Here is a 23,946-nt window from a genome sequence, read left to right as displayed (position 1 = left end):
ACCGTTAATGTGAATGGGATTGTCACACCTTTCCTAGTTTGAAAATAACAGTCAGAATAGAAGCATAATTGTACAGCTTAACAAATTATTTTAAAGCAAGTGGCCAAGTCACCATCACCCAGGTCAGGAAGGTCCCTGGGACCCCCAGGGTAGAAGGACTGGCACCTTCCAGCCATCCTTCCTCCTTACTGCTCTCCTTCCTCCCCACCCAGTGACCACTAGAATGACCTCCACAGGACACACTTTTCTTGCACATTTTTATTATTTTACCACCTAAGATTGAGTTCCTCAACCTTCATGTCTTCATCTTTCTTTAGTTTTTTTATTTTATTTTTTTTACTTTTTTTGAGATGGAGTTTTGCTCTTGTCACCTAGACCAGAGTGCAGTGGTGCAATGGCATGATCTCGGCTCACTGCAACCTCCACCTCCCAGGTTCAAGCAATTCTCCTATCTCAGCCTCCTGAGTAGCTGGGATTACAGGTGCCCGCCACCACAACCAGCTAATTTTTATATTCTTAGAGACAGGGTTTCACCATGTTGGCCAGGCTGGTCTTGAACTCCTGACCTCAGGCTATCTGCCTGCCTTGGCCTCACAAAGTACTGGGATTACAGGTGTGAGCCTCCACGCCCAGCCCATGTCTTCATCTTTCCTTATTGTACTTGCAAAAGCCACATTGCATCTGAGTGGCACTCTTATCTTGTCTCTGCTCTCAACAGAAAAATTTCCAACATTTCACTGTTAAGTAGGATCTTTAGATAACTCATTTTTAAATCATTAATGGATGTTGAATTTACCAAAAGCATTTTGCGTAAATAAAAAACAATTATATGAATATTTGCCTTTAATCTACTAATTAAATTACATTGACTGATTTGAAATGTTAAACCAACCTTGCATTCCTAAAATAAACCCTAATTGATCATAATTTGTATATGTTGCTGAATTTTTTGCTTCTGTTTTGCTTAACATTTTTGTGTTTCTGTTCATGAGAGAGATTGATGTGTATTATCCTTTGTGGTAATTTCATTAAGTTTTCATATCAATGTTACTCCGGTTGTGAAGAGTTCCCTTTTTCTGTTCTCTGAACATTTATTTAAACTGAAATTATCTATTTTTCAAATCTTTGGTGGCAGTTATTGGTGGAGCTCTTTGAGCTTGGACTTCTCATCATAGGAAGATTTTAAATTAGTGATTTACTTTCTTTAATATTGATATCTCTGATTAGGCTTTCTGTTGTTTCTTGTATCAGTTATGGCAAGTTATATTTTTCTAGGATTTTGTCAGTTTCATCAAAATAATCAATTTTAATAATATTTTAAAAATATGAATTTGGACTTTAAGAACTAAAGAGAAGATTATCTTTTCTAGGGATGGATGGACAGACAGAAAGAAATACTTCAAAATGACAATGTTATTGTTTTACACTGGTGATATTTAACTGTAGAAATCCTTATATTCCACTACTTTGCTCCTCATTTCTTCCTAAATTTTTTATTGTCCAGCTTGAATGATACCCTTCTGCTTAAAGAACATCCTTTAGAATTTCCTTTAGAATGGCTTTTCTTCTGGTAAACACTCTCTGTTTTATGTCGTTAGAAATATCTTTTTATCACATTTATTCTTGCAGGTATGTTCATTGGGTATAGAATTCTGCTCCACAGTTTCCTCTGTAGTTGTGTCTCAACTCCTGCCAAACCCATTCGCTGAGTTATAATATTGTTTTTTTTTTTTAATTTTCCAGTTCTATAATTCCCATGTGTCTTCTTTTTCAGATCACCTACAACCCTTCTTGTATGTTTCAGTCACCTGCCAACACTTCCAAGTTTTGTTTTATTTCCTGGAACATAGTAAGCAGAGGTATTTTAGTCTATGCCTGATCATTATGATACCCGTGAGTCTGGATGTTTGTTGTTTTTCCTTGTTCTTCACTCATGGTATATTTTCTCAGATGTTACTAATTTTATGCTGCTCATTATTTTTGACAAAGTATTCATAGTAATATTTTGAAGATTAGGAAGATGACACCTTTCTTCGGATAGGTTATTTCTTTGCTTTTTTCCAGGACATAGGGCACAAAAAATTCAAGACCATCTTAGTCCACACTCAAGCTCTGAGGTGAAGCAGAGCTGGGCTGTAGCCCATGAGGGGCTGGTATACTTTCATTTCACCTTTTCTCCCACAGCTTAGCTCTTTGGTGCTCCATCCTATGGCTGGTTTACAGGATCTCCCTCTTTGCTGGGCTCTGAACCCCTACTTGGATTCCCACCATCTCACAAAGTAACCCAAAACTCACCCTCTCAGACACCTCTTATGGTCAGCAAACATCCCTAGGACATGTGTGTCCTCATATGACTGGTCCACCCTTCTGAATTATTGTCCTCTCTCTGGTCTTGACCAGATAATCCCTCATCTTATCTCTTTAATGCTTTACAAAATATTTTCTTTGATGTTTCTTTAATGTGTTTTAGCTGTCTTCTGTAGAAGGGTTACCAGTCTGGCATTGTTAGAAGCAGAAATCTACATTTCTGTTTCCTTAGTTGTTTGTACAGATAATATATTATTTTTTATAACAGCAATATTTTTGACTACAAAATTGGAAGCTTGGTTTACAGACCTAGATTTTCTGTCACTTGAATTCCCATTTCTTCTGGTACTAACTGAAATTCGAACTGGCTCTTTGCACTGCATGAGTAACCAACACAATGCTATCAAGGCTAATGAGGAGTGTAAGGACATGGGAAGAAGCCCACACAGCTCACTCCAATGCAAATGAAGAAACAATCTTTATTTAAATGCTACAAAGAGCCACTGGGTGTGGAATCTGCCACATTGTAGATGCTCACTTAAATGCCGGTTGTGTTTGTGTCTGATGCAAAGATGTGCACACCTGTGTTCTGCTTGGTCATTTCATAAAGATGAACCATGTGGTTTTTAAATGCAGCATTACCAAAGAGTGTCCAGAGTTGGGAGAGATTGTGGCTAAGATCAAATCATGCTGCCAAATCCTGTGAACACATGCCTTTGGCAGGACTGTAGACAAGTTTCCCTAACCCATGGGGACTTCTGGAGGAAGCTTCATTCCTAGTCCTCCAAGCTCTGCCACTGAGCAGGGAGGTGAGGGCTGGAGGTGCCCATAGATGAGAGCTGTTCACAAGAAGTGTTAATTCCCTGGTCTTTCTGGCTTGTTCCTGCACGGTAGATGGACACAATAATGACAGAGGTGCCCTGAGTAGGACACGGCCTCAGGGAGGAAGTAAATCGCAGGACTTCAGCTGTATGCAGTAGAAGGGAGACCTGGACACAGGCCTGGGATGGCAGTGGAGGGCCAAAAGCCCTGAGTGCAAAGCAGGGTCTGTCCACTGACAGGGCGTTCTCAGCAAGGAAGCATTGCATTGAGAGTGGAGTAGACCATCAGGAGGAGTTGTCAGAAAGCAGCGTATAGAAACGGTGTGTTTGGAAAACAACCCATCCTTAGCCCAGAAGAATTTTCTTCACAAGGAAATGAGCAGAGACATTCGTCAGGCACTGTGGGGTCACAGTGGATACCTGCTCCTACAGACAGATGGGGAGAAGAATATCTGGAGGAAGGCCAGGGGAGTTCGTTCTCCTCCCTTCAATTGCCCCCAACCAGGAGCACAGTCGCAGTCAACCTTTGCCTGACACAATAAATGAACTGGGACTTTCCCAAACGTCTGAAACAAAATGCCCCGGGTGTTCTCAGAAGCTGTCACCTATCCATCTTTCTAATCACTTATCTTACCAAAGTGAACAACATTTTCATGTTCTCTCTAAACCCTGTCACAAAGGCAGACCTCTTTTGAAATGTCTATTCTTCTTCTTTTTTTTTTTTTTTTCAAAGCTTAGAACATGTGCATTGTGTGGAACTGGAGCTCCACGGATTCCACACCTCGATGGTGCTATTCATAATCATGCATAAGTGTGGGTGTCAGAGACATTTGAACCAGAGTGACTCCATCTTGAACAGGGGCTGGTTAAGGTATTGCTGAGACCTGCTGGACTGCATTCCCAGGTTAGCCATTCTAAGTCACAGGATGAGACAGGAGGTTAGCACAAGATACAGGTCATAAAGACCTTGCTGATAAACGGATGCAGTAAAGAAGCCAGCCAAAACCCACCAAAACCAAGATAGCAATGAAAGTGACCTCTGGTCTTCCGCACTGCTCATTACATGCTAAAAGACACTCCCACCAGCGCCATGACAGTTTACAGTGCCATGGCAATGTCAGGAAGTTACCCTATATGGTCCAAAAAGCGGGGGGACCCTCAGTTCTGGGAATTGCTCACCCTTTTCCCAGAAAAATCATGAAAAATCCACCCTTTGTTTAGCATATAATCAAGAAATAAGCATAAAAAGAGCCAACCAGCAGCCCTCCCTTGGGGCTGCTCTGCCTGTGGAGTAGCCGTTCTTTTATTCCTTTACTTTCTTAATAAACTTGCTTTCACTTTACTCTATGGACCCACTTCGAATTCTTTCTGGCACGAGGTCCAAGAATCCTCTCTTGAGGTCTGGATCGGGACTCCTTTCCAGTGACTCTGGGATAATGTTCCATGCACCCCTCCAGATTCCACTTTTATTCTTAAGTTCCTTATTTTTTAACGTCCCCAAATTTAAAGTAAATTGAATCCCATCTAATGAATGCGTCTGTTAGGCTCTGGTAGATTCAGAATCAGCACAAGAGCCAAGTTTTCCCTTGAGAGTCGCAGGGCATCCAAGGTCATGGGCAAGTAGTCGGGGGGCATCTGGGTAAAGACATGAAACCTGTGCTGGGGTCCAGGAGAAAGTCCTGACAAAGGGCATCTCAACCAAGCAGGAGTGATGGAGCCACACAGAAAGAAAATGCTACCCAGGGACAGATGGATGGGAAGAGTTTGCAGTGGGCCCACATCTGCCTTCCTGGGTGAGTTACATGTAAACGAAGGTTGCAATGAGGGCTATAAGAGCCCAGCCAGACACAAGTATAACACTGACTTTGCAGACAAATGCATTGAAAAACATTGCTAGAGGATGGCTCCAATATTACCGCATGGGTTTATTTTAACTTGTATCAGGGAAATGTGTGAGGGCAGTTAAGCAGTCAAGTGGCATCTTTCCTCTCTCTCTCCCTCCCCCAGTCTGTATCTCTGTCTCAGTATGCATATTTAATATGCTGATTGTAGCTTCTGAGAGCTGTTTTGCAACTTCTGGATTTAAAGAATTCCATATAAATATTAATGATCTGGTGCAGCCAAGACAAATCAGGTTTCTTATCTATTTTTTTCCTCTGGAATCCATGCTGCAGTTAGTTACTGATTTTAACTTGTTTTGATGTGTAAATGAACAAATACATCATGTCTGCTTTGCTCCTTGCAGTGGATTGGATAGATGTTTTTTTCCACTGATAGGTGATGCATTGTCTTGGTAATTAGCATCTTGATTTTGTGATTATTTGTCTGTAGCAGAGAAAATATGCATGCTGATTGTCCAAGGGCAGAGTCTGCAAACCTGTGATGTGTGGGATCCAGGGTTGACATCGCAATGCATTACAATGTAAGCTGTGCACTCTTCCTTTTGGACTCAGGGCTCACCTCCAATTACATTTCCCACATGTGATCATTTTTCTTTAAATGATGTACCTGAAGCTTTTAGAATTTAGCATGCCTCCAACAGCAAAGCTGTTCACACATTTCTTTTGCATCTCTTTTAAGATTGAGGTCTTCTGTGCAGGTCCTACAGAATTATGGTTTTGTGTGGTGTCCCTTGGCTTCTGGTCACTATCTGTGGCCATTTCTGTGACTGCCAGGCCAACCTGGACAGAGGCTAGGACAATCCAACAATGTGCTGGCTGATCTCAGAGGTACTGGAGCATCATTACAAGTGTCTCCAGCACAGCCATGTGGGCAGCCAGTGCTGTCCTCAGATGGCCTCAAGCCAGGTCTCGAAGCTCCACCTGTGTCAGGGGATGTGGCTATGAGGCTGTGGTTACTGGAATGTCCCTGCCTCCTAAATAGCTGATGGTTGAGGACTGACCCCTCTTGCCGTGAGCGACAACTCATGAACAGTTGTCTCTGGGAAACTATTTCACTGAATTCTAATAGATATCTAGCAGACAATTACCCCAGATTTCACTTTGTCCTCAAATCTTAGGTTCTGTTGACCTCATGCTAAATCAAAAGTACGAATTGCATTTTAAGGTAAAACCTTGGGTTATTATATAATTGACTATTATATTATTGAAAAAGTTACTAGGAAAAGAGAACAAATCTGAATTAGAAATGTCCATCCAGATGCTACCTCGAATAGATTTAGGAAACTTACTGTAGCCCAGTTAATCCTTACTCTAAGGGTTTTCTGGAAGTAGAGATCCGGAGTTTAGACCCTGTGCTACAGGTGGGCAGAGCGCAGCACACATGCCCACCCCTGGGGTGACGTAGGGGAGCATGCAGGATCAGCGGGGGCCAGGGGCTGCCAAGCAAGAGGATTGCAGTCAGCAGAAGATCGTGTGCTCCTGTGTTCGTCAGAATGCTTTCCCCTGGATGCTGACTTGGAAAGTGGACACAGACGAGCAGGAGAAGAAGCAGTGCTTGGAGGATGATTCTGGGATCTTCGTTTTGAAGCTGCCCTGGGCAGTTTAGGCAGTACTGTCCATAGGGAGTTGGAAATAAGGAGTTTTCAAGAATCATGTGTTATATGAACGAACCTCTTTCCACTCATTTGGGCTTTGTTTGCCACTGATGACCTGGTGAAAGTTCTTTTTGAACCTTGGCCGGGCACTGTAGCTCATGCCTGTAATCCCAGCACTCTGGGAGGCTGAGGCAGTTGAATCACCTGAGGTCAGAAGTTCGAGACCAGCCTGGCCAACATGGCGAAACCCTATCTCTACTAAAAATATAAAAATTAGCTGGGCGTGGTGGCACGCACCTGTAATTGCAGCTACTAGTGGGGGCTGAGGCAGGAGAATTGCTTGAACCCAGGAGGCAGAGGTTGCAATAAGCCACGATCATGCCACTGCACTCCATCCTGGGCAACAGAGCAAGACTGTCTCAAAAAAAAAAAAAAAAAAAGGCTGGGCACCGTGGCTCACGCCTGTAATACCAGCACTTTGGGAGGCCAAGGCGGGTGGATGACGAGGTCAGGAGATCGAGACCATCCTGGCTAACAAAGTGAAACCCCGTCTCTACTAAAAATACAAAAAAGAAAAAAATTACCTGGGCATAGTGGCGGGCACCTGTAGTCCCAGCTACTCGGGAGGCTCAGGCAGGAGAATGGCGTGAACCCGGGAGGCGGAGCTTGCAGTGAGCTGAGATTGCACCACTGCACTCCAGCCTGGGAGACAGCCAGACTCCGTCTAAAAAAAAAAAAAAAAAAAAAAGGAAAAGAAAAGAAAGAAAACTCCACCTCATTCGGGCTGATGAGAGTCCCAGTTGGGCACCGTGGTTCTGGCCAAAGGGCTGTCCTCAATGCCTGATTCACCCGGGCTGCTGGAGTGGAAAGCGGGGCTAGGAAGAGCCTTGGCCCATGACGAATGTTCGCCCCTCCTGCTGCCTGGCTGTGACTTTTTCTCCTCAAGAGCGAGACAGTCACCATGGGCCACATTCACAGTAGAGATGGCCTGGGGCTCCACCTCTCCCTGCTTCAAGGGCTGAAATTCACAGGCAGCTGTGGGGACAGGGAAGCCCAACTGCTCTCTCACTGGCACACTGGGACTTGAGTTGGCCACAGCTGGAGAACCTTCTATTAATTACTTTCTTCCCTTTTTGTAGACTTTTTAGGTGTACTCCATTTGATGAAAACCTAAACTTTTAAAACTCCCAATATTTACAATGGGTAAGTCAAGGGCAGTTATGTGCATCACAAATACCCGAAGGTAACATTAACGTATTAACATAATGTCTTGCAATTTACTTCAAGTATATTTAAAATACAGGTTTACACAGAAATCTATTTTACAGACTTTTCCAGGATGAGATCTTCTTATGAAACAAGATGTTAGAGCACATTCAAAACATCTTTGGCAGCTAAACCCCGTAGTCTCCAATGCTGAATTTTAGTGTGTCCTTCCAGTTGTATACCTAAGAAAAGATATTTTAATTATAAAGGTATGATCTATCAATGCTTTCTAGAATATAAACCCACGACAAATAATGCAGAAATTATTTTAAATTTTGGCAATATTATCTTCTAAGTATTTTTTTTTCTTTGAGACAGTCTCGCTCTGTCGCCCAGGCTGGAATGCAGTAGCGTGATCTCAGCTCACTTGCCTCCTGTGTTCAAGCGATTCTCCTGCCTCAGCCTCCTGAGTAGTTGGGACTACAGGCGCCTGCCATCATGCCCAGCTAATTTTAGTACTTTTAGTAGAGATGGGGTTTCACCATGTTGGCCAGGCTGTTCTCAAACTCCTGAGCTCAGGTGATTTGCCCACCTCGGCCTCCCAAAGTGCTGGGATTACAGGCGTGAGTCACCGCGCCCCTCCAATAAAATCTTAAAGGTGACAATCCATCACCCACCAACTGACCCACTTCAAGTGACAGCACCGCAGGACCCCTGTGTCCAGACCTCTGCACACAGGAACATGAAACGTGTGCACATAGCAAAATACTCGGGAGGAATACACAAGGTATTATGTATGCTGATCTCATAGATGAGACAATAATTAAAACGTAACTGAAACTACCTTTCCTGTTGGTAAGGGAAAGCTTTCAGCCACAAATAAGGCAATAAGTACCTCTCAGACCGCCTAATGCCCATCAGTAAGGATGGGGCTGAGAAATGTAGATGGAGGGAATCATGTGAATGATATTGATAACATAAGCTCAGTTCTCTTGGCCAACCCTTGCACTCTAGAATTAAAGCTAAGATTAGGTGATGTTCAGAAAAACAGCATACAGTAGTGCTTTGTATGGAGGACAGTAATTTTGTGTGTCCATATGTTGGTGCAAGCCAAACCTATAGATTCACATGAGGGGTGACAAATGAGTCATTGGTTGATCAGCACATTATAGATTCTCATGGGAATTCAGGGCTATTTTAGGTTCATCTCAGTGTCATGGGCATTTTAAAGTTGCTCATCACATTACCATCTACACCTCTGCTGTAAAAGAATGGCATAGCAAGAGGACAGGACCCATGCTTCATGACTCTGGAGGTAGCAGTTCTCGGCATTGTCCCCCTTTCCTTGCCTCTTTGCTTCGCTTTAGCATTTTCTGGTGCTTAGGGAGTTATAAGAATCCCAGACAGAGAGCATAGCAAATGCCCAATTTAGAGCTGAAAAAATTACCTCGATCTTGTGCTTTGACGTGGAAGGCGGATGTGGGATGCCCTTTGCTTTTCTTTTTCTGTCCTTCCTTTTAGACGGGGCACTCTTTATTTTTAACCTGTCTAGACTGTGTATAAAGTAGTAAAGGGTCTCTGAAGCACAGCTGCAGCATTCACTTGTATCAGTCTGTATGTATGTCCCTGGAAGCTTTGCATTGTGGCAGCACTCAAGCACACGCAGGAGCAGAGGATGATGAGCCCCTGGACTCTGCTGGGAGCTGGAAGGGATGGATGCCTCGGTGAATTCGGAAATAAATGATGATGCAACAGGACTGCAGACTGCTCAGGGGACTTGGAAATAGCAAAACAGACAGGCCGAGAGAGGTGCCTTTGAGAGCCGGCCCTGCACTAGAGTATAGGAAATTGGAAGAATGAGTTTATAACCAAGTCACCAGCACAACTGACTCTCCAGAAGCTCCATGGTTTGGGGCCACTTGAACATTCGTATCTCAGCTCACCGTGCAAGGCCCGACCTCTATCTGGACAGTATCACCCCTCAAGAGCCCACTCCACCCAGTCTGAGCTTGTGTTTTCCACACATGTCTGCACCCCAAGGCTTCCCCATTTCTCCCATTCTGCCATTATCCTCTTTGCCCCTTCCCTATGCTCCCAGGTCCATCCCACGTGCAACCCTACCCACCACTACCACCACGTGGTGCCTCTGATCATCTCTTTTTGGTCAAAAGGAAAAGCACAGGAGCTTCCAGGCCACCCTGGAAAGGTTTTCAGGCACAGAAAACACAAAGAACAGGTGGGCAATACTTTGTGGTGCTGCCTGCCAGGAATCCTAAACACAGGTGAAAACATGGAAATTGCAGCTCTCACCCAGCTAATTTTAGACTGACACTGGTGGGTGGACAGACAGGGTATCTTGAGGCTCTCCAAGCTCAGTTTTAAAATGATTCTCTGCATTCCTGTGATAATTTTGAAAAATTTTGCCCTGCTCTTCATAGGTGTATAGAATGCTTTGCATTCCTTTGGGGATGTCATACGGGGTGTGAGAACCAAAAAGGATATGGTAAGTGGCGATTCTTCATTCCAGAGCCACCTGTGTCCATGCAACGATTCCGAATCACCCGCCGTGGGCACTCGGAAGCATGTTTATGCATGAAGCTGTGCACACAGTGGGGCCGAGTGCTAACCAGCCAGAATGAATGTACTATCCCCATCTCTGATTCCACAGCAGGGCTCCTGAGTCATGCACACCACCCACAAAGGAAGCTCAGATTTATGCATTGCCTGATTGTTCTGGTCCTTAAGCTGGATTTTAGGTAATTGGAAAGGTATCTTGCAAGTAACACTCTCAGCAGGGCACAATTTATTATGCATGAAAGTTGAATCTCGAGAAAGGGAGTTGCCCCAAATTGGCTGATGAGCTGATGAGTCTGGAGGGAGGCAGAGCCCTTCACGAAGCCACCTGACCTTCTCCCTGCCTGGCCCAGGCACTGTGTATTTGCCCAGGTGCATGTAAGTGTTCTTTGCCCAGAGCTGTGCTTTGGTGCTGCCCAGGGAGAGGGAGATGGGTCCACAGGAGGAAGCCAGGCCACTCTCGGCGCCTTTGCCTTGTCAAGAAGGGCTGCGTCTTCTTTGAGGGCTTTGCCCTGCTGCAATGACAGGAAATGAGTTGAACTGGCATCTTATTTCCTCAGTCAGAGGGGCATCTTCTGTCTTCAGCCAGCTCCCAGGCACGCTTCCTGGCAGATTCTCTCAAATCTGCTCCCCTATCTGAACCGCGCGATGCTCAGGATGTTGCCTCTGAGTGTTCGCCTTATTTCTGCTGCTGGAACTACTGTCTGCCCACATCCAGGGCTCCAAACCACGGCCCATAGCTCCCTCCCCTCGCCTCACCACATTCTCCAGGTTGTGAATCCCAAGCATTCTCTCTCTACGAAGGCTCCTGGCCTCTCCGTTCCTGTCTGCTGTCCCTTTACTCTAGTCTGGTTCTCATGGCCTGCCACTTTTTGGAACCATTAGATTGTTCTTCCAGTTCACCACCCTGTTTTCGTACCTCCCTTTTCTCTTGTGTCAGCCAAAGTCCCCAAGTTAATGCTCCTAAGGCGGGTAAGCTGGTGCCTGTCTCCAGCCCAGGCTTCAGCGGTTCCTGATGCTCTGCAGAGCTCACTCAGAGCACCTTTGCTGGATGCTGGTGGCTCTCACAACTCAGCTTAGGGCTCTACTTCCAGCACCCCCCTCCTACCCACAGCAGGACCATCCTGCCCACAGGGTCTCAGCAGGGCCACACCCTCCCTCTTCCACTCTCTCCTGCCTTCCGTACCCTGGTGTGCACTTGCCACCCCAACCTTTCATGGCCTGTCCTCCCATGCCACCCCTCCAGGAGCCCTTCCTCAGCCTCTACCTGGAGGCCTTCTACCCACAAGCTTCCACTTCCTCCACAGGAAATGGGCCAGGTGCCTCTCCCAGGCCCCTCCTCATGCAGTGTGGCTCTGCTGTTCGGTTTTAGCCCATGGTGGTGGTCTCCCTTGAGCATTCTAAGTTCAAGAATCATAGCGAATCTGGCCAGAGCCCTCTTGTTACTGTCACATGTGATCCCCGAGAATGGGATAATACTGTAGTTCAGGTGTTCTAAAATAAAATACAGGGAGCACCAAACCCTGCACTGCTTCCTGTAATTGCATGTCTTAATGAGAGTGTTCTTGACATATCCAGTTCCATTGCATAGCTGTGCTGACAGGAACATAGCCACTTAATGGCAAGAGCAAGAAAAATATTGCCCCAGGGAATATCACATAGTTTATGTATCAAGTTCTCTAAGGGTCTGCATGGTTAGAGGCAAAATATTCAACCTGCCACCACTGTGTGCCTTTCATGAGAAAGGCCGATTCTTTCTGCAAATTCTTCATTAATCCTCGTCACCACTTAGGAGCACGGAGGCCACCTAAGACTTTTCTTTTCTCCAAATAATTCATCTTTTTTATTTAGATAGGAACAGTCTGACCTTAGCGGAAAGGGCTGGGAAGGTGCCTTTAATTTTTGGACAGGGCTTAACCCTTTGGTGCCAGGACAGACATCACGTGCCCCTGAGTCCTGAGTCTACTTGGGAATATTTGTGATGGTCCCTGTTGACATAAACATCCTTGTGCCTTTGTCTTAAAGCAGGAGAAGAAAGCAGCCTGCGCTATTATTCATGACACGTGGCATCCCAAGCCATAAGACTAAAGAATGGCTTTGGCAGCAGGACTTAAAACTGATCTTGGCACAACCTTTCATTAACCTGCAAAAGATTAATTTTATTTCCCAGTAACTTAACAGAATTCAAAAGCTAGGAGAAAAGGCTTAAAGGAAAGTCAACCTTAGATATGCTTCTAAATATATCTTAACTCAGAAATATTCCCCCTCGGTCCCAGCACAGAATTATAACAGCTCTTCATCTTCAAAAAGTGTGCATGAAGGGTTTTGGCTCTTGGTGGTCCGTAAACAAATGGTTGCAGGAGTCAAGAACTCAGGGTCTGGGAGACTCCTGGATCTAGACACATCACTGCCAGCCACTCAGGAGCAGGGACAAACCCCAGAGGGTATCCACCCCAACAACGGGACACATCCTGCGTGCCCATCTCAACCACAGGCTGTCACATCCTGAGCTTTTCCATGTGCCAGGCACCATGCTGAGTGCTTCATGAGCTCTGTCACATGCGTGCCTCCACAACAGTGATGAAATGGGAAGGAATGCTTTATGGATGAGGAGATTGCGTCTCTGGGAGATGGCACCATGGGATGGGGTGAAGGCAGGGTGTCAGAGCAGACCCTCCCAATGCTTGGCTAGACTGCCCACCTCCAAGGCAACCTGGAAGATATTAGACCTCCCTGTTACTTAGATAAAGGGTCTGGGTGTTTGGGGTTGGAAGTTTGAAAGCATCCTGGTGACGGCCAGTCCCAGCTATGTGACCCTGGCCAAGTTACTCCCTATCCCAGGGCCTCTGAGATAAGATAAGACAAGATGTGGTGAGGCTGACAGCTGCTGTGTGTGCTGTATGGGAGCAAGCAAGCCTACTCTGCAAATCAGAGAGACAGCACCATCCGCACCTGGACAGCTGCTCCCTGTCCTGCCATCTCCCTGGACAGAGCTGCATGCCCAGGCCTGGTGCAGTCTCCTTGCTGGCCTCACCATCAGCCTTCCATGACACAGACCTGCCCATGGACCCCAGCATGGAGCTAGGACTGGGGGAGAATTTGCCCTCAGCGTACCCATTGTGCCTAGCCAGACCCCGAGCTTCCTGTGTCCCCCATTGAGGATCCTAAAGCCACCCGCACCCCCTGCCTCGACACCTCGACACAGAGGTTCTCCCTTCATGCTTGCCCTCCTGACCTTGTGCCGGAACTCCTGCTCAGCCCACACAGAACCAGCTCCTGAGGCGTCTCCCAGAGCCCTTCTAGACTGACGGAATGCCCCTGCAGCTCTTCTCCAGCTACAGTTGGGACTTTAAGGAACATTCCCAGCTTAAATCATGACACCCAAAGGACAAGGGCATAAATGGCATAAATGGGATTTGGAACCTGAATTCTTAGTGTCTGGAGATAGAAGAGGATGGTAATCTAGGGCTTTGGGGGATAACATGAATGGAGAGGCCACGCTGCCTCCCAGGTAGGGGAGAGAGGCTGTTACCAGTGCTGGGTGAGGCAGACCATGGAGAGCACCCTGATCGCCAGCAGGGTTGGGCATTGCTCTCAGATCTTTTCTTTTTTTTGACAGTATCTCTCTCTGTTGCCCAGGTTAGAATGCAATGGCACTATCACGGCTCATAGCAGCCTTGACCTCCGGGGCTCAATTGATCCTCCTGCCTCAGCCTCCCAAGTAGCTGGGACTATAGGCACACACCACCATGCCCACCACACCTGGCTAATTTTTAAATTTTTTTGTAGAGATGGGGCCTCACTATGTTGCTCAGGCTGGTCTTGAACTCTTGGGCTTAAATGATCCTCCCACCTCAGCCTCCCAAAGTGCTGGGATTATAGGCATGAGCCACTGCACCCAGCCTCACTCTGAGATATTAATGTGCATGATTAGAATTTTTAGTGTTCGTGTAATCTGTGGTTTGGTAAAGGAATATAATAAATATACTTTTTTGTTTGTTTGTTTGACTGGTTGTTGTAAAGAGTGAAGTAGGGAGGCAACAACCAAGAATAAAGGGAACTGGTTCATCAGAGCACTTTCCCCAAACCTCCCACTCTCCAGTGAAAACAGAATCTGAGGGGAACTAACCTAAAGTTGCTAATTTAAGACTCTGGAGTGATCACAGCAATATATTAAATTAGATCTTAGAAACTGGGGCTAGGAAAATCAAAAGAAGGAAGGAAGGAAGGGAGGGAGGCAGTGAGAGAGGGAGGGAGAGAGGGGGAGGGAAGGAGGGGGAGAGGGAGTCACATGGGAGGAATGAGCTAACCCTCCACACAGATCCTTTTTGGAAGTTGTCAGGGTATAAATAAAACACAAATACTATTAAAGTGCTAATTATTGACAAATTGTTGTCAAGGAGAAGTCCTGCTTCGCCTATTTAAATGCTTAGGCTATACTTAGAATGTTTATATGCATAAATTAATGTAATTGGTGAGTGGAGAATGAAATGAACAGAACTTAACAATACGTTGTAGTTTGGACCAGGTGTGGGGAAATGTTCTCAAACGTCTGACTTGTCAAATATTTTAAAGCAGCATTATTGCTTTCAAGCACTTCTGTTACCTTGCAATTAACAAGTTTATGTTTCAAAGGAGTTATTTCAGGGGCCTACTTTAATAAGTGAAAGCTAATATTTGAAATTAACAACCAATTTGTACATGTTTATTGAAATTCTTAAAGACGTTAGTATCTTAAGTAGGTTAGGCAGCTTCCTTGCTAATATTTGAACATCCATGTAATTGGTCCACACAGCGTGTTGTCCACCCCTAATAGCTTGCCTTTCCTTGTATGATGGTCTTCTAAAGATCCTCACACCCCAACACCCGTGTGAAATGAAATGGACCCAGGGAGGGGTGTTGCTCCAATGTTGCAGGAAACAGGGACTCTGATAATCAGAGAACCCCACCACCCACCTGAAATCCCTAAGGGGGTGATGGGCAAGACCTGGGTTCAGCCTGGATCTTCCAACCCCAGGTTGTGCTCTCTTACTTTAGCACCCTTCCAGAACCAAGCTCCTGACCCAGCAGGAGAGGCCACCTCTCTCTAACTGCTGGGCCCCTCAGTGAAGACTGTCGAGCTTTGTGGGAGCCTGGGAGCACAAGGAGCCCATGCTGCACCCACTTCATCCTCCCCATGGCCCCAGGGCTAGGCAGGCTTTTTCGGGGTCAAGAACTCACCCAGTTTCCCCTCCAGGTGGCCTCTCCTCACAGGCACATTTTCAGAGGGGACACAGGTACTCAGTTTACCCCACACTGCTGTCCCTGAAACGGGCGCCCAGTGGAAAGTCTGCGGAGTCTTTCATCTTCCACCTCCTCTCAGTTCGCTGCTGCCCAAAGTTCTCAATGTCCCTCTGCAGCTCAGAGAACGTGGGATTCTTCCCCTCTCCCCTCTAGAGGAAGGACCCCTAAGAGGGCCAGGGAAGTCATTTAGCACATCCATGAGCCTGGGTGGAAAATGAGTTACATCATTATTTTCATCAACCTCTAGCTGAAATTTAGCACTTCCTCCAATTAGGAGTGTAAGCAGCACACGGCAGAGTTTGTTGTGACTTTGTACCAGGAGAAACCACAGATGTCTTCACATCACATAACAGCTGTTGATGGTATCTTAAAATATTGTTTATGCTCATCACTACTTTAAAAATGCAAACCCAAATGTTAGTTGCTATTTAATGTCTTAAAGTAGCCCATATATTTCTATATTGATTATGACTTTTAATATTTCCAAAGCTCTATTTCATAATATTTGGTTCATCTTTTAAGCCTCTGTATTTTATTGTTTACATTTAAGAACACTATTCCGAGACAGGGGCTGTGGCTCTAAGAAGGTGAGGTTTTCTACCTGGCGTTGTGACATGTTGTCCATCTGGCCAGCACCTCCTTCCCACCCAGCTCAAGGCCTTTCACCAAAGCCTTTCCAGGGGCTCGCGCCCCTCCTCCACCAACATCCCCCCAGCTCCGCCTTTGGGGATTTTAATTCGAAGGAAACTGAAGCTCCCATTCCAGACAGGGCCGAGATCATGTTGCCAGTACAAGGGTGGGCCAACCTTTCTTCCCTCAGGCAGTGAAAGGCCTGCCTTCTGCACTCTCAGCCACCTCAGGGCCCAGGTTTCTGGGTTCAGCAGGAGAAAGCACAGAATCTGATTTGTGGGGAGCAGCAGCAGCTCCCAGGAGAAGGTGCAAGGAGGCCCCGGTAAGGCGGAGCAGAAAGGAGCAGGTGCAGGGGGTGAGGCAGCTGCACAGGGCTGAGGCAGCTGGACGGGGCTTCAGCCTTCACACCTGGACAGCAACTGGCTGAGCCTGGAGGAGAGAAAATCGCCTGCTAGCTTCGCTGTTTGCTGCTGCTGTGATGCCCAGCTGCTGCTCATAGGGTATGCACTTCCCAACCCTTCACTGAGCTACTGTTGCCACACAGGGTGCCGGCACTGGGGACACAGCACAGAGCAGGACCAAGGCCCTGTCCTTGTAGGGTTTGAAATACCAGGCCAGGTAGCAGAGCCCCGGCCTGCTACCTTCAGGGTGCCGACCTTCAGAGTGTGGGCCAAAGAGGTGGCTTCGGCAGCTTCTGGAGGTATCTGTCCCCTTCCACGGCCCTCCGTGGCATCCGTGTACTCTCAGGCCTCCCCCTTCTCCTGTAGCTGCTTAGGTCACTCAGGAGGTTTACATAACAGACACAGAAAATTTACCCGATGTGATAGGTGGGCCGAGAAGAGGTGGCCGCCTGGATGCTGTCCCCAGGGTTCTCCCACAGCACGGGGCCTGCACCCCATCGCGTGGCTCTGCAAGGGGCTGCTCACCCTCCAGCCATCCCCACCGAACGTCCGTGCTCCTGGCCCGCATCCTTCCTCTCCCTCACCTCCTAAACTCAGTCACCGACTCTGCCCCATCAGGACACCCTTCTCTCTGCTGCCCTGCCACCTCCCAACCGGTTGACTGGAGCACAAAAGGGGACACGGCACTACTCTGAACCAGGGAAAGCTGGGAATGGACTTGCGTGCCTTCCTCACAGTCACAGCTGCACCCTTTGGAGGTGCAACAGCAATGCCTGTAAGACCAGACTTTTAATGAGCTTCTAGACACTGCCTGCCTGGTGCTCCTGAGAACTCGACTTTATAAGAGCCACCTCCTTCTCCGAAAGGATCCCAGACGTAGGCAACCCATTTCACCCTCAGACTCCCCGGTCAACATGGCAAGGCCCGGGGGTGCATTTTGCCCTCTGAGATTTACCACAAGGAAGCCCCCCAAAAGGGCGGGCAAACCCAAGACCTTCCCCGCTGGGCTCCTGGCCAAGGAGCTCAAGAAGGGGAGGCTGAGGGAGAGCTCAAGAAGGGGGGATCCTGGGGGGAGAGTCTAGGAGAGGGGAGACACTGGGAAGGGGGTCCTGAGGGAGGGTCTGGGAGTGGGGAGAGCCCGGGAAGGGGGTCCTGAGGGAGGGTCTGGGAGTGGGGAGAGCCCGGGAAGGGGGTCCTGAGGGAAGGTCTGGGAGGGGAGAGAGGCTGGGGAGGGGTTAGAGCCCGGGAAGCAGGGAGAACCTGGAGAAGAGGGAGAGCCCAGGGATGGGGGAGAGCCTGGGGAAGGGCAGACCCCTGGCGTAGTGGAGGGGAAATCCCGGTGAGTGGGGAGAGCCTGGGGAAGGGGGATGCTGAGAGAGAGCCTGGGGAGAGGGGAGAGCCTGGGAAGTAGGAAGAGCCCAGGGAGGGGGGTCCTGAGGCAGAGCCTGGGGAGTGGGGAGTGCCCAGGAAAGGGGGAGACCCTGGGGAAGGGGAAGAGCCTGGAGAGGGGTAAGAGCCCTGGAAAGGGGGAGAGCCTGGGGAGGGGGGAGAGCCTAGGGAGGGGGGAGAGTCCAAGGAGGGGGGTCCTGAGAGAGCCCGGGGAGAGGGGAGAGACCGGAGGTGGGGAGAGTCCGGGGAGGGGTGTCCTGAGGGAGAGCCTGGGGAAGGGGGAGAGCCCCGGGAGGGAGGAGAGCCCCGGGATGGGGGAGAGCCCCGGGATGGGGGAGAACCCGGGGATGGGGGAGAGCCTGGGGAAGGGGGTCCCTGGGAAGGGCCCAGGGAGGGGGGTTCTTTACCATCTCTGGGAGGCAGAGCACCTGTCCTCCTGGGCACTGTGGGGCTCAGCCTCTCCTTCTCTTGCGGGGTCATTTCTGACCAGGCAAATTGTGTCCCGACGAGCCTGCTATTCTGCCCACCCAGAGGAGTATTCTCCTCTATACTCCGAGGAGAAAAAGACATCATCCCAACAGCAGCTTCATTCGCTTTATATTTTCCTCTCATCTTTTGAAGCTGGAAGAAGAGGTTCTGTGTTAAAAATGTTCCTTCCCACTGTGCGTAATGCTAATGTCCTCCACATATTAAAGCTAATGGAATATTTTACACACTGAGAATAGCCGCTGTGACCTTTTCTCCTTTTGGATGAGTCTCTTATTTTTTTCTCTCTTACCTCTTCCCCTCCATGTGACTCTTTTTCCTTTTTCCTTTCTTTGTTTTTTATTTTATTTATTTTGTGGTGGTGGTTGTTATTTCAGATATGTAACTACTGTAGCCAAGTGACCAGGGCATTAGGGCTTGTATTTCCTTAATTGCAACAACAAATAATATCATCAAATAATATACAGGGAGACAAAATGCACCTGTTTTCTTCCAGGTATGGCCTCTGCAGAACCTCCCGCTCTTATATGCGAAGACTGAGGTTTACAGTCTCCTTTGCAGGGCGAGAGTGTTGAAGCCTCCTGGAATTTAAAACTGCCAAAAGAGTTAAAGAGTTAGTTAAAGAGAAGCTGTGGTCTTGGGTCTATCTCACTGTTTTAAATGCTGGAAACATGAAAATGCCTATGATAAGCCTGTGAGTCTGACTTAGTGGAACCCTCAGCCCTCAGCCAAACTTGGCTGGTGTTACACCTCAAGGATCCTTTAATTGGATGCGTAATGAGGATCTGGACTGGCTGCGCAGTGTGTACACGTAAGCTCCTAAGGCCTTCGCTGCAGCTGCTCTGAAGAGTGGGGACCCAGGGCCATTCCTCCTGGGCCCAGTGGTCATTGTCATCATCAAGTCTGTTCTCTTTAAATGCTGCTGTTATGAAAGGAGCTGGAGGGTAGCCAATCATTTGTACAACACTAACTCAGTCTTGTTTCACTTCTCAATATTTGCGAAGTGGTAAGAGAGACAAGTCTGCCATCTTCGTGTTCCTGTTCGTAGATGATTGTCAGGGGAGCTGGTATTTATGTGCCATAAACAAGAGCATGCATTTGCAAGTGCACGCACACACATAATTCAAGAACCTTGCTTCTACGTTGTATTTATTTTTAACGTTTATAATTAAGATAAATGTAGTGTTGCCACTATGTAATAGCATAGCCCAGACTGACTACATTATCTTCATGATATTGTTAGTCAACAAAGCTCCAACCATTAAAGAAAAGTCATCTTTTAGTGACCAGAACATATTGTATCACAGACCCCATGTGGCATGACCCAGCCTAACTTTCATGTGCAAAATCAGGATTCAGTGTCTTCCATTTGAGTGGCATTGAGGGAGAGAAAGGGTGACGCAGAGGCTTCCAGGTTCAGACCCTGCATGAGGCAAAGCATGTTGTGGAGTTCTGCACATGAGGAAACTGAGGCCCTGGGAATTTAAATATGGACTCAACTAAAGAGGTTCAAAATCCTGGCCACCCTGGAGAGCTTCCCTAAGACTCTAGAGGAGAAGGTAAATTCTTCTTCAGGATAACCTTGTATCAGTTGCTGCAAACTTCAAGCCACAGTCTATGTGATTCTTATCGGTTTCAAAGGAAAGTATTTCATACACAACTCCAGCTCCCCGTTTTCTGATAAATCTCAAAATTTTATTTACGACACTGATCTATTTATTGCTGCTACCCATACATGGTGGCATAAACAACTTTTTCATTATGCTCATGATTTCTGTGATTGAGAGTTCAAGAGGCACCATGAGGATGGTTTGTCTTTGCAACATGATGTCTGGGACCTCGGCTAGGAAGACCCAAAGCTGGGGGTGACCAGACAGTACGGTCTGGAAACACTTGGAGATGTCTTTACTCCCACATTTGGTCATCAGTGCTGGCTGTTGGCTCGTACTTTAAACCAACTATCCATAGGAGGCCCATCTCAGTGCCTTTCCATGTGGTCTCTGCACATGGGCTAATTTGAGCTTTCTCACAACACAGCAGCTGGGTTCCTCAAGCAAACATCCTACATCAAGGTGGAACACAAGATCTGGTTGTGATCCAACCTTCAAAGCCAGGCAGCATCACTTCTGCTGGGCTCTACTGGTCAAGGCATTCATGGGAGAAGACATAGATGTCAAGGCTCCAGAAGATTATAAAGGATGGGGAAAATTGCAGCTGCTATTTTGGGACTATATAGTCTGCCACAGCTGTATTTCCAATGATGAAAGAAAATTATACACATAACATATTTGTATTAATAGGTTCACAGGAAAATGAATAATGACAGAACAATTATTTTCCTAAATACTTTATTCCAAAACAATATATCAAATTAACAAAATATCTTTGACCTAAAATGCCTTCTGTCAGTCTTATAAGTTCATGGCATTATTTCAGTAAAAGGTAAAAGGCATTTTGACTGAGATGCTATTATACATGGCAGATGCCCGTTGGCATACATAGCAATGATGATAAACACATTACCTGATGGAGATAAAAGGGCTAAGAATCTTGTGAATCTTCAATGAGCAAAGCAAACAGCATTATGTTGATAACGCTAAATGATAGCGTTAAATATTTTGAGAGTGTTAAAAAATAAGCTAAGTTAGCATATTCCATCAAATATGTGCAGCCTGATGTTTTATATGTGTACGAGAAAGGAATAGAAACTGTCTCAACAAAAGAGAGCAACCTTAAAGCATTTGCTAATCTTCCACAAGCATCTCACTTGCTATTCTAAAAACAAAGTGTTGGGAAAGCTTGTCTATTTACTTTTGCTACTTAAGTAAATAATTTATCACATCATAAGTGCATAGCACTTTGAAGGTTTCAGTTGGTTGGCTTAGCACAATTTGGCATTCTCTCTTGTTAAATGGCCATTTGCAAAATGTCTTATTTCAGATCTGCTGAAATACTGCATTTCTAAGTTTACACCCTACTTATTCATATTTTTAAATAACTCTTTTGCCATTTAGTCCCAAACCCATGTGCTGATATGTCTGCCGGGTCTCATTTCTTCCCCTGTATTAGTATCTGAAGCAGTGGTATGCTTTTGTTATGGGGGAAACTCTACCCTGGGAAGAAACAGAAAGATTTTAAAGTCATGCCTTTTTCTGGAGTGCACCCCAGGCCACCTATGCACTCCAAAGAATGATACTTGATCAAATCAGAGAACATTTCCTTCCCTATGCCCTACCACCATGTGAATGAGCATAAAAGGTTGGCAACCACTAGTGTAACATATGAAAATAACCATGAGTTGAGCTTGAGAAGCCACAAGACATATATTGTGACTTAGGTGCCACATATAGAGGAGCCCAAATGCCAAGGGAGGAGGCAAAAATAAGGACATTAGAAGTTTCTGACACATAAATCTACACCAAACATCTAATACACTTCAACTCCTGGCCAAATTAACATCAATTCTCACCTGAAAGTCTTATTTAACTCAGTATCTTCTGCCCTATACCATATGTCTATATTTCAACAAAATATTACAAGGCAGGCCACAAGTCAAGAAAACACTGATGAAACAAAATAATCATCAGAACCAAACTCAAATATGACTCAGATGTTGGAATTGTCAGACATGTAATTTAAAACAAGTATGATCAATATGTGAAAGGCTTTGATGGAAGAGGTAGACAACACTTAAGAAAATGGATGTCAGCAGAAATATGAAGAGAAATGCCAGTAATACAAAAAAGACAAACAAATAATTTTTTATTGGGCTCATACATAGATTTGACATGGCTGAAGAAAGAATCAGTGACCTTGAGGGTAGGTGAAAAGAAATGACCCAAACTGAAACACATTGAGAAAAAAGAACGGAAAATGAAACAGAGCAGGACAGAAAGTCCAAGAATGTGGAACAATATGAAATGGTGTAACACAGGGGTCTCCAACCCCCAGGCCGTGGACCAGTACTGGTTTGTGGCCTATTAGAAACTGGGCCGCACAGCAGGAGGTGAGTGGCTGGTGAGCAAGCATTACCAGCTGAGCTCTGCCTCCTGTCAGATCACTGGTGTCATTAGATTCTCATAGGAGTACAAACCGTATTATGAACTGCACATGTGAGGGATCTAGGTTGCACACTCCTTATGAGAATCTAATGCCTGATGACCTGAGATGGAACGGTTTCATCCTGAAACCATCCCCTCTGCACTGATCTGTGGAAAAATAGTTTTCCACGAAACTGGTCCCTGGTGCCAAAAAGGTTGGCAGCCACTAGTGTAACATATGAAAATTGGAATACCAGAAAAAGACACAAGAAATATTTTTTAAAATCATGGCCAACAATATTCCAATATTAGTCATAGACACCAAGCCACAGTCCTAAGAAACTGAGAAAACATCAAGCAGAATTAGAACAAAAAACAAAAACAAACCAACAACAACCAAAAGTAACTGAGATATATCCTGTTAAAACCATGGAAAATTGAAACCAAAGAGAAAATCTTGAATACATCTGAAAAGAATGAAGATGTTCTCTTTAGAGAAATAAAGATTAAAGCTACAGCAGACTTATCAGAAACTGTGCGACTCTGTAATCCCAGCTACTTGGGAGGCTGAGGCAGGAGAACCACTTGAACCCGGGAGGCGGAGGTTATGGTAGGCTGAGATCACGCCCCTGCACTCCAGCTTGGGCAAGACTCCCTCAAAAAGAAAGAAAAGAAAAGAAAAAAGAGACTGTGCAACTAAGAATGCAGCTTACTGCAATCTTTAAAGATTTGAAGAAGCAAATAAAGAAAAAATACTGGCAAGTTAGAATTGCATATCCAGTAAGAGTATCCCTCAAAAGTCAAGGATAAAGTAAAAACTATCTCAGATAAACAGCTGAGGGAATTCATTGCCAGCAGGGCTGAAGTCTATAAGAAATAGCAAGGAAATTCTTCAAACAGAAGGAAAATGTTACAGGTCAGAAATTTGGATCTACATAAAGAAAAAATGTACAGCAAAAAAGGAATAACTAGAAGTGAAATAAAATATTTTGTTTTTCTTGCTCATAATTTATCTAAAAGATCCATTTAAAGCAAAAATAGTGACACTGCCTTTGGTGATTATAGCATGTGTTCAAGTGAAAAATGAAAACAGCATCCCAAGAAATGAGAAGGGCATCTGCAAAAGGTATTATTCGAGGGTAAATTTAGATTAGTTTAAGATGTATACTATGAACCTTGGGCACTAAACTATACATTAAAAAAGAAGTATAAATAATAAGTCAATAGAGGATAATATAAGTCAATAATAAGTCAATAGATTCCATTTTACACGGAATCATGTAAAATGTTCAGTTGAAACTAGAGGAGGCTGA

The 23,946-nt window shown here is 45.8% G+C and overlaps 1 protein-coding gene and 1 long non-coding RNA gene across 12 annotated transcripts in view; one reads left to right on the top strand and one right to left on the bottom strand.

The window, feature by feature from the left end:
• SYNDIG1 (synapse differentiation inducing 1) overlaps positions 1-23,946 on the top strand; it is a 193,806-nt gene that overhangs the window by 128,404 nt on the left and 41,456 nt on the right. For 3 of the 10 annotated variants that reach the window (XM_077948411.1, XM_077948412.1, XM_077948413.1), the window contains exon 4: positions 19,090-23,070. In XM_077948411.1, the coding sequence (XP_077804537.1) occupies positions 19,090-19,185 (96 nt within the window). In that variant the 3' untranslated portion in view covers positions 19,186-23,070. 10 annotated transcript variants of the gene reach the window in all.
• LOC144332018 (uncharacterized) lies at positions 10,782-19,034 on the bottom strand. Of its 2 annotated transcripts, none has more exons than XR_013399710.1 (3): positions 18,515-19,034; positions 15,625-16,746; positions 10,782-10,919 (listed from the first exon to the last, which is right to left on the bottom strand). It is a non-coding gene; the product is annotated as an uncharacterized LOC144332018 (long non-coding RNA). The 2 variants fall into 2 exon arrangements; XR_013399711.1 differs by having other exon boundaries at positions 15,625-15,890; positions 18,515-19,011.

Source organism: Macaca mulatta, chromosome 10 (assembly GCF_049350105.2).
Source record: "Macaca mulatta isolate MMU2019108-1 chromosome 10, T2T-MMU8v2.0, whole genome shotgun sequence".
NCBI classification, from domain to species: domain Eukaryota; kingdom Metazoa; phylum Chordata; class Mammalia; order Primates; family Cercopithecidae; genus Macaca; species Macaca mulatta.
Note: the sequence above shows the minus strand (reverse complement) of the source record. Positions and strands in the feature narration are given on the sequence as shown.